Here is an 11,054-nt window from a genome sequence, read left to right as displayed (position 1 = left end):
TATCCACTATGCTACAGCTCTTCTCTTCTCTTCACTTCTCTTCTCTTCTCAGGCTCGGTCTCTCCACTTTTACTTTCCTTTTCCCGTTTCCATCGCGCCAAACTAAAAAACCAACATTCAGTGACCTTCAAACACACCAATTCAAACCTGTTCACATCAAAAATACCAAAGCTTGACAACAAACTGAAAGTAACTCAAACTCAAACAAAAACCCACAGAATTTGAATCCAGATGTGAAAACTGAAAAAAAGTCTCCTTTCTTCTGTCGCAGGTTTCCTTCCATCACACGTTCCTTTTTCCTTTCACTTCCTCTGTCCTTCGTACGTTCTTTTCTCCACCAGCACCGGCCTCTGTCCGTTTCTTGTCACCGGTAGAGCTCAAAAAGAGTCTGTAAAATTCCTAACACTGTAAAATTCACATGGTGTCCAGCGGGAATGTAGATATGAGAAAGTAGTGGGAGTAGTCACTTTTTATTCTTTTTTTAATGTTTTTTTTTCTTTCTTTTTTTCTGAAAAGCATGAGAGTGCTGGCTGCTGCTGGGTAGTCGCTGTTGTGAGTATTTTTTTTTTTAAATCCTCTTTTCTGTACAAAGTCCAACTCCAAAGATGAGCTCCATGTGAAATGGCAGTGGTGATATGAGAGATCCTCCTCTAGCTGGGGTGTTGCACTGTTGTAATATTAAGCCTGCAGTGTGCGGACGACAGAAAAACATTATTACACAAACCATCTACTCAGTTTGAAATAACAATAAATAAAGAGTTTCAGTAAATGCCACACCGTCACAAACAGTGACTTAATGGAAGTTTCACATTTTGGGAAATGCACTTTATTGCTTTCTTGCTGGGAGAAGATCAATTGCATTCTCATGTTTGTACGCTAACTATAAAGCCTGTACACATTTAGCTTATCTTAGCTTAGCATAAAGGAAAAGTACCAGAACATTACTTAACATGAAAAACACAATTTGTTGTTTTTACATTTAGATTTTTGTAAGGAAAATCAAATGAGGTATAACATGTTGATTAGAAAAGCTTAAAAAAGTGCTAGTAGCCATTTTCTTTTCTACACTCGAGCTAAGCTAACGTTAGTTGTTTTCCATTTTTCTGGTCTTTTTGTTGAGCTGAGGGAACAATGTGGCTTTACCCTCAGATTAAGCATAAAGACAAAGTTTCATTTAGTCTTTCAGCAAATATTCCTTTTAATACTTTATGGTGATTTAAAGGATAAGACTGGTGTTATTCTGTACTTTTGTTTTTGTCAACAAATCCAATGAAAAGACTAAAACCAACAATTAGTGCATCCACCAACACATTCTGACTTGTCTTAACTCTCAGCCCCAAGCTCATTTTCTACTACTGAAAACATATAACAAACAGTTCACAAATACAATATATCTGGCTTTGGCTACACACAAAATGTTTGTTAGTAGGATCATTTCTTTTTGTTCTTTTCATGGAATTTGTTGAGAATACAAAAAATATAGAATATCAGCACCCTTTAAAAATTTCTTCCACTTTTTTGCCATAATTTATTCATCCATTGATGTGAATTTGACATGAAACTCCAGTTTTGTTTTGACATCAGACAGTAAGATGATCAGATGGCGTTATCACAGTACACTTGACAGATCACAACAAATGCTTTGATTATGTCAGCTCACATGGAAAATGGAGGCAAGAGACAGAAAAACAGATGTTTAATGTGCTTGATGAAATCTAAGCTGTGCCAGGTGAGGTGAAAATCACTTACCTGATGGCTCACTCTTACCATTACCTGTAGCTTTTTATTGTCAACTAAAGTGGTAACATTATGAAATACCACAAATCATACCAATTTATCCCTCAAGAATCACCCTGTGATGTTTCTTATGATAATGCAATGGGTGCAGATGAGAGATATGATACATGGCTAATAACAAAGATGGCTGGAATAAGAAGATGATGATGAGGAAGACAGCAAGTTCTAACAAGAGGCTTCTGGACAGCAATGAGGAGGGGGCAGGAAGAGATAAAAATGTTGCTGATAGAATAATGAAGCTCACCCAGATCAGCCTGCAGTCATATAATTTGTCACCAATGTGAACAAAATATACACAAATTTGGGGAAATGATTGTTAATATATAGATTTATTTTATTGTACCTCAATACGAGAAAATACATGAAAATTTGAAAGAAAGAAGTTCAGCTGTTCTTTAATGCAGAGGGATGTAATAAAATAATATTTCTAGTGAAGAACATTTTTGACTTTATTTGATTTTAGTGGCTTTAGTTGTATTTCTATTCACTGAGACTGATAAAATACTCTCTGTTTAAATACATGTCATTATCCTTTCTAGAAATTACATTTTAGGAAATCTCTTAACCACAAAGAGAAGCTGAATTCCAATTTTCTGTGACTTGCATTAGAATACAGCCATCTACGTTATGTAAGAAACTACTTAGTACATCATTAATGTCATGAATTTAAATAAGACAATATTCAAATCAACTACTTCAGACTTTATAATGCATGTAAACACAATTCACACATATGATATATGAGATGAATTTGTGTCTGAGCACATTATATGCATTGGTTCCCATCTTTAATTTATCAGCTGACATGAATTATTTATCTTTCTTCAATTTAAACAATGGCGTGTACGACGAATGTAGACAGAGAAGAGATTATGAGTGTCTCTGTCTCTCCGTGTGTGTGTGTGCATTTATTTTTATTTTTCCCCACTGCTTTTCATTAAGGGATAACTGAGTCCCAGAAGGATCCATCTGGAGAGCAGACAAATGATTCCCCTTCATCATTTGCCACCAATTTCAGCAAAGGCTGTCAGGGGAAGCAGTGAGTAAAACTAGGCATACATTTCAATCAGACAGGTGGTGCTGAATTGTAAACAGGGACCCAAGCCTATCTACTTTATACATACAATCTTTTTTTTTCCCAACAGGGTGTTGATCACCCTGAGTGGCAAAACTGAAATGTTGCAGTTGCAAAATAATTAAAGTATGTAGTAAAGCAGTGTTAGAATATTAATCAACATACAACACAAGACATATTTCAATAAAAATCCATCCTGGGATTGTTTTCTTATGATTAAATCTTCTGTTTTTGGGTGTATCTTCTTTCCCATAATCTCCAGATGTAGATGTGTGCAACATTAAAGGAACAGTTTGACATTTTGGGAAATACTTGTGTTTGTATGCTAAATATGACTTCTAAATATAGCTACAACCAGGAAGCTGTTAGCTTAGCTTAACATAATGACTAGTTTGGTTTTTGTGCAGAACTGTTAACAAATTGATATTACTACAAACAGATTTAACTGTTAATTACTGAGTTTTAGAGGCACTAATAGGCAGATTTAGTTACCTTTTGAGAGGCTAGTTGTTGTAGCAGCCAATAATGTAATACCGACCAATAACGTAATAATTTTGCATGTTTTAAATATAATGAAGCCGATAATGTAACAACTTAGTTATTACGTTATCGGCTGTATTACATTGAAAACTTTATTATTAAGTTTCTGGCTGCTACACCCCCTGTTTACTTTCCTGGTATATGCTAAGCTAAGCTAACTAAAGCCTGGCTGTAGCTTCATATTTATCATAGGACACGAGAGTGGTATCAATCTTCTCATCAGACTCTTGGTAAGATATCTGATGAAATCCATGACAAATCTTGAATGTTTAAACCTTTAAGAGAAAATTTCAATTGAACTGCGAGTGAACAGAGTAAATGGCCGTGTAAGGAACAAGATGAGATGTCCAGCTGACTGTTCTGGTGCAGGGTGATAGCAGGACTACATGATACAGTGTTAGGGTGAGAGGGAAACAGGTGGAAAGGATGAACAAACGGAATGAAAAGGAGAAAGGATGCTACAATCCAATACAAAGGTGAAGGTTGTTATTTCTGTGCTTTTATTTCAGACCTACCATGCATGCATTTAGACCCAGGAGTCAACAGGCTGGGGCTTAACATCACAAGCGTCCACCAGACTGACCGTAGGCCTGTTACTCCTGATATAGTGTTTCCTATTTGTGTCATTCTGTAGTCACAGGAGGACGGGTTAAAGAAAAAAACACAGCAAAACATAAAGAGGTCAATACATTTCACAAATATGCTCAAGCGCGCACACACATACGGTACACATGCATCCAGGATCAGAGAAGCCAGTGTTAGTTCCCTGCCTTAAGGAAGCTTGGAAGGAAGTCAGAGTGATTACAAAACAGCATACCAAAACATGCAAATGAGAGAGGGAGAGAGCCGTTTCAACAGCCAAGTTGCATTCAAAGCGGGCAACACCTCTGGGAAGTACACGGCAGACTTAGAAGACAGCTTTGGAGTAACGCTGGAAAGCCTGTAGACTCTGAAGACAAACACGGCTGTTTGCTGTGATTACTCCTGTCTGAGGCTTAGGAGCTCGTAAAAGAATCTGCCCTTTGGAAATGTCACAGTGTAACGCTAGCTCCGACTGGTTTGGTACTTAAACCTAAATATGATGAGGCGTAGGTGTCCACATATCAAAAAATGAATGGAAGCTATTTAAAAGTGCAGTACTTCTTAAAATATACCCTTCCTTTTTCAGCTGAGGACAATCTTAAATTTCCATTTTCATCACCATCAGTTGGAGAATTCAACAATGGAAATAAAAAATGTACTTTACGAAGCTGAAAATCTTGGTTTTGCTGACATGTAGTAGTTTAAAGTCTCCCCTTACTGCAGTGACGTAGAAGTGTACCCCATGGTGTCTCAGTACACTGTGACTTCACTGTTGACTGTGGGCACAGGTGCAACTATGTACACTTCTGCACCACACTTGAAACTCTGAAAAGAACTGAAGACCCAGCTATAAACTTTAAAGCAAGACAATGTAACTTTTAAAAGAAGGAAAACATATTCTTCATCTCTTGATCATAAATGAAAAGTTGATTTGATAGCATAAAAAAAACATCATAGGGGTTACTACTATACAGCTTTACTTGATGTTGTGTGACCAGTAGCTTATGATGGTTGATCTTAGCCAATGTTAGCTAGCTTTTGATCGACAATGCTGTGACTGACTATGACTCTACTTATGCTATGAATAAACTACATTCAAGTTTTACATTTATCTTGAAGCTGGCATCTGCTTGCATGAATAATATTTGTTTGTACCATGAGTAACTGCCTACAATAGGCAAACTAATGTATTGTGCTGATCCTGATAAGGAGCCAAACACCACATTAAGTGGACTATTAACTGCTCCAGACTTAAAGTTTAAACCTGTACTGGGAAGCAGATGTATGAGTGTACACCTAAAGAGACATATGCTAAACTGACTTTAATGGCCTATTTGTAGCATTCATTTGACAATCCCATAGGGTGAATCCACTTATCAAGCACTAAAGTAGATCAAAAACAAAGTAGAAAGAGTACTTGAGAGTCATTTGACACATGTCACACATCCTCGGAAGCCATTATCCTGTGATTCCTCTTTGAGGCTGGATTTCCAATCAGCTCACTAATAAACAAACTTTGGCGGCAGAGTGAAGCGCAGTATAATCAGCAGACAGCCACTTGATAATGCAGCAGTTTGTTCATTGCCAAGGCAAGGGTCGTCTCCACGAGGAGCCGTTCTTGGCGGTTCTTTTAATCAGTCTCAGATTAATTACTTTACAGACGCCAAAAGCTTCGACTCAATTAACTGGTGGCTCACAGATCTGAGGCTCTCCACAGAGGAGAGTTGCGGCGGGAAACATTAACAGAGAATGACAACTTCCAGCCTCTTTAAAGAATCGATAGGATTAAGAGCCCTTAATGAGGACCACCACAGAAAAAATAGAGACAGATAGAGAGAGAGAGCAAGACACAGGGGGAGAGGACGTGATAATATTTCAATGAGACATCATCATTTCATCTTCTATGGCCCACTCCCTGAGGAGTTCAGAAGAGGTCTGCCCATACCTTTAATGGCTCCCGTTCTGTCAGGTCCACTGAGCTGTCAGCTGTCTTGTATTTGCAGTCTTTGTCCCTCTGGTCAATGGTGGAGTAACCATCTAATGAGGTCAGAGAACAGCGGTCAGCTTTATCATCGATTAAAGAAACACAGTGACAAATAATTCATGGTGTTTGATTGTGCTTCTTTAAACTCCATGGTACTTATGTTGTTTACCACCACAGTAGGTGCAAACAAGCTAGATGAAGTGTTTGAAAGTGGTGTTTGACCTTTGAGGATATACTTACATACACTAAGAAATTCCATTTTAACTGGACAGAAATTCTCAGTTGAACTAATACTTGGTCTTATATTTAGGACTTAAAATAGACACATGTCATCAACTTTTTAAAACTAGGGCATGTCTCCTATCTCTGCTGATATTTACGAGACCTCCAGGGGTGTTGAACCTGTTGCCAGGCGGTCAGGCAGATAATTGGGGAAGCTTCATGACAATGAGCTTTTGAAAACATTTAGTGATTTATAATGTCCTGTTACAAACACCAGTTTCTACAGTAATAAATCAAACTTCACTCCTACAGCACCTCAGCTAATGTGTACGACTCAAGGGTCCTAAAAGTTCCATTTTTAGAACACAATCATGATCCCCTGGAGGTCCACTGCTCAATGACGTACCCATTTTCCAAGACTGGGTGACATAAATGATTTTCACACCTGTGTAGGGTAATAAGTTATCAGGAGGTGTAGTTAGAAGGGGATTAGTAGTGACTTGGATTTCCTATGGCTGAGTGGCTGGCTATGTCTGAGGTTCCCCAAAAGCTCTGTCACATATACTTAAGTATTTATTCATCAGCACTTGTCTGTTCCTGTCATGTTCCAAATGTGTTAATTTTAACTGATTTTACACTGGATATTATTTAAAACTATTGATTATCTGAAAAAAGATATTGTTACCATATTCATACAATTGAACTGTTGGTTTGGTTTATCCATAACTTTAAGCTACAAAATTTCTTTTTGTTATTTATTTAACAGATACTTAAGCTGTTTCACAATTTATCCAATACTTCAAAGTAACTATTTCAACTTTCTACCCTTTCCTTTTGGCTAACTATTGGCGAACCATTTATCCAACACCTTGAGCAATCTCTTTCAACTGTAATATCCATTACATTTAGCCATCTAGCTCTCAGTCTCTAGCTGTCTAACATCAAATCTTAATATACATTTTCTCAAATTAGCTGAGATACTCCACTATCTTTCCTGGTACACCCTGGCAACTGTAGAAATACCCCCTGGGGTACAAGTACTGTACCTCTGGTGGTGAATCATTATTTTATTATGTTTATGCATTTACTTTTTTATGCCACACAAGTGGGTAATTGATAACTTACAGCCCACTATGCAAATGAGAAAAAATGAGAGATTGAAGCTCTTTATTAGTTTTTCAGCATCATATTTTTGCATATAAAGTGGGTAACAGTTACGTGTGCTATTTGCCTCTAAACATAAGACCTTATGTTTGTAAGCTCTGACCCTTGTCTCACACTCCACACTGCAGCTGTCAGGAAAACTACAACACATCATCATTTTTACTTTGCAGCTCTGAATGTCGTAAAACAGCGACATCAAACTCTGTTAGCTTAGTGTATTCCTTCTCTTTTGCTGAAAGTCAGTGTAGGAAGCCTCTAAAAATAATAAGTCTTAGTCTAACGTAGGATTATTTGTAGCAGCTTTACTTTCAGCACAATACCTAAAATGGAGAGACTTGATAAATCCTGCCCTACAGGCTTGGAGGAAAACCAGCTTGATATAGGGTTTCTTTGGGTAGGAGGGAGAAAAACACCTCTTAAATAGCAGCTTCTTCAGGACACAAAATCCTATCCTATCTGTCATCCACGAGAGTCACAAAATTCTTCATTTCATGAATGCAATGACTGTCAAAGTTGTAGTTGTGCATTTCAAACAACAGCAGGAATATTTACTTTGAAGGAGGTCCAGCAGAGGAAATGTGCTGTATGATATATTAAGCGTGTACTTATTGTACAGTAAGTAGGGAACCACCCACATCTTTTAGTGTTGAGCTTCTAATGAAGGCCCAGCTTTGTACAAACATCTTGTCAAGAGAGGGGTCTTGCATACAGCATCAAAGAGCGTCATATCTGAAGCTCAGTCCAAAGCCATCATACCAAGATCAGAGTGTTCAGTGGTTTGAATTTGCAGAAGAAAAAAAAAACATCTTGGCAACGGTTAAAGAACTAGTAGAAGAGATGTCGAATCAAAGAGGACACGATTGGACACTGGAGAGAGATTAGAGGAGAGCTAGCTCTTCTTTGGCGAAGGACGATCATGCAGTCTGGCTCTTACCTGGACCCAGCTCATCCATAGGTATCATATCACCACTGCCACATTTCCTGGTGCCTGAAAAGCATTCATATGCCATTTGTACAAAAGCGGCACACACACAAACTTGAGTCATTGAGCCAAAACGCTGCTGCTTTTCAGGGTAATGGTTCTCGGCCAGTGATTGAGTAATGCAAACTGAGAGTGGGCAGGCATGAGCGCCGTGATTCATGTGCATGTATGGACGCAAAAAAAAAAAAGAAAAGAAAAAAGAGAGGGGGGCACGAGGCCATAAATCAGGACATTAAATTGCTGCTATGCTATTGACTCCTCTGTCAAAGAGATGTTTGTTGTTGGGCCAATGTACTGCACAAGTCACCCTTCCACCTCCACAGATACTGCTGCTGTTGTAGAAAACCTCAATCCCTATTTCTTTGATTAAAGATTCAGCTAAATACACTTATTTAAGGCTGAGTTTTTATTATCCTTGACATCGATTTCAAATCTGTGATCAATTAAAAAAATGTTAAAAAGCATCTCAAAATACTTTCTTTCCAATCTGACTTGCTCTGAGGTTTTGGTTCAACAGCAGCAGTACGCTGTTTAAAGATCAGTCTCCCTTTGTATGTGTGCTGTTTCTTTGACCCCTTTGTACTGTATGTGGTTATTGCAACATATAACACACCACAGCTTCACCACGCAGGAGATGAGAGTAGTAATGTGGCAAGCATGGTGCTTCTATATAGCCATGAGGAGGAACACGTGTGTCCTCAGCCAAGTGAACACACACTGACATACAAATACACACTGAACCAGACGCTGTTTTAAGTCATTATTAGTATTTTGTTTAAACCTGCTTGGAGGACTATATGGTTGGGATATTTTAATGTCATCATTTTAACAGTGAATTAACAGTTTGTACACTTTACGCCATAACTTGTACTTTTTCTAGCTGAACTTTCTTGTGCTTCTTGGAGGGATATGTTTTAGGGTTATTTTCCATATTCTTTCCTCATTGTTAACAAATCCCACAATGAATTGATCCCACAGAGTCTGTCAAGAAGGACTAAAGCTTTCCTGGTTTTGATCTCTTCAGGGGATTTGTTCACAATAACCACAACAAAGAATATCACCAGCCTCATGCTTTCAATAAAGCACTGGACCCCCGTATGCTGTTTGTTCCTGCATGTTTGTTAGGTGTGATATTCTCCACTGAATTTAATAATAGTGACATTTAATTGGTCTTCACTTTGCCAATGACCCCTGTGGTACACCACACTCTCGTCTAATCCCTCCCACTGGGTCCTCTAAACAGGCGAAAACAGCAACAATCACAAGCAAACGCACGCTGACTGACCTTGGTTCTTCTCCATCAGGGGTAGAGTGGTGTCGTCGTAGCCCGGTTTACCGTTCTTGGTTGCTTTAGGGGTTGCCGTCACTGTGGGCTGTGAGAAGAGACAGGACGAGCAGCATGTGAACATAGCGCCACAAAATACAAACAAAGACAAACAGAATACTCACAGTACCATGAAAAATGCTCAGAAGTTATTTTTAATTTAATTCTATGGAGATTTATATCTAATTATTTTTCACCTTGATGACTGGCAACAAATGCCACTGAACACAACTCCCACAGTGGGTTTCTTATTGATGTCAGAGGGGTTCTTTAACATTTTTAAATACAAAATTATCAAAAATGACCATACATGAAATATATTGCAATAGCATCAAGAGCTTGACTACTGTTCTGTACCTGGAAGTGGCTTTTGTTCCAGCCGTCCTTTGTCAAGGCGTTCCTCAGCTCTTTATAACTCCACACTGTCTGCAGCACGTGGGATGCTGCCTTCGTTTCTCGAGCTGATTGGCTGAGAGGGGCACAAGAAGGAGGAAATATGAATATATAAAGTCACAAACCTAATCTAATATGAAGAAATAAAGTCACAAACCTAATCTAACTCACTAACAGTGACGATTGGGTGTACTGGCACGTCGCTGCAGTAATCAATCTCTTCATTCAAAGACATTGAGTCCCCTGAGTGGCTCCAGGGTCTAGCTTTTAATTCATAGCCACACGAGTGCACATTTCTTTTCATTAGCTACTTCTGAGCCACCAGTATTAATTACATGTGGGTGGGACCCTCACTTCAAAGAAGTCTAATCTCGGGGGGGTGGGGGGTATAGCTATTTGGTCAATGAATGAAGTGTGTATATTCACTCACTATATATTCACTCTCGAAAAGTGCTCTTGATCTTAAATTAAAAGTGTGGTGCAGACACACTTCATTTCAGAATGTTGTGGTGAAATAAGGCACCTCTTGAAATATCTGCCTTAATATCAGTTATTTTTCATTTTCAGGTGGTGGAGTAGAACTTGAGCATTAGAGGAGCAACTGCTCCCTTACTTGTGTAAGTACCAACTTCAGAGGAACGACTATTCCCCCTCCCCCTCCAACACTGTCTAACAAAATGTCCTCCAGTTCTAAAAGCCTGCTAATTAATGTGTGGTGGGTACTGGTATGTGTGTGGGCTCAGGCTTGTTAGAGTATAGTATTGTGATAGTCAAGCTTAGGCCATTAGAGACGCATTATAATATCCTCCATGAATACTAATGTAAAGGATCGTGATGCAAATTGCATTCAAGGTCATTCTGTAATTATTACATGTATAATACCTTCATGGTATACACACATTTCTGGCATGATTTTACATAAACATGAACACATAGTTTCTGTTTGGCTCACTATCTTTAATACAGGCTGTTTGACTTACAGTATTAAGAC

At 38.5% G+C, this 11,054-nt stretch overlaps 1 protein-coding gene across 3 annotated transcripts in view; it reads right to left on the bottom strand.

Moving 5' to 3' along the window:
• Window positions 1-467: 467 nt before the first annotated feature.
• Window positions 468-11,054, bottom strand: part of arvcfb (ARVCF delta catenin family member b) — a 110,270-nt gene continuing 99,683 nt past the window's right edge. For 2 of the 3 annotated variants that reach the window (XM_053325131.1, XM_053325132.1), the window contains 4 exons: window positions 10,028-10,139; window positions 9,632-9,719; window positions 5,940-6,031; window positions 468-684 (listed from right to left, as the gene is read on the bottom strand). In XM_053325131.1, the coding sequence (XP_053181106.1) occupies window positions 679-684; window positions 5,940-6,031; window positions 9,632-9,719; window positions 10,028-10,139 (298 nt within the window). In that variant the 3' untranslated portion in view covers window positions 468-678. Of the gene's footprint in view, window positions 685-3,927; window positions 4,041-5,939; window positions 6,032-8,298; window positions 8,353-9,631; window positions 9,720-10,027; window positions 10,140-11,054 lie in introns of all 3 variants that reach the window. The other variant, XM_053325133.1, reaches the window with a different exon arrangement.

The sequence above is a fragment of the Scomber japonicus genome, chromosome 9 (assembly GCF_027409825.1).
Source record: "Scomber japonicus isolate fScoJap1 chromosome 9, fScoJap1.pri, whole genome shotgun sequence".
NCBI lineage: Eukaryota > Metazoa > Chordata > Actinopteri > Scombriformes > Scombridae > Scomber > Scomber japonicus.
This window is presented reverse-complemented; position numbering and strand designations above follow the sequence as displayed.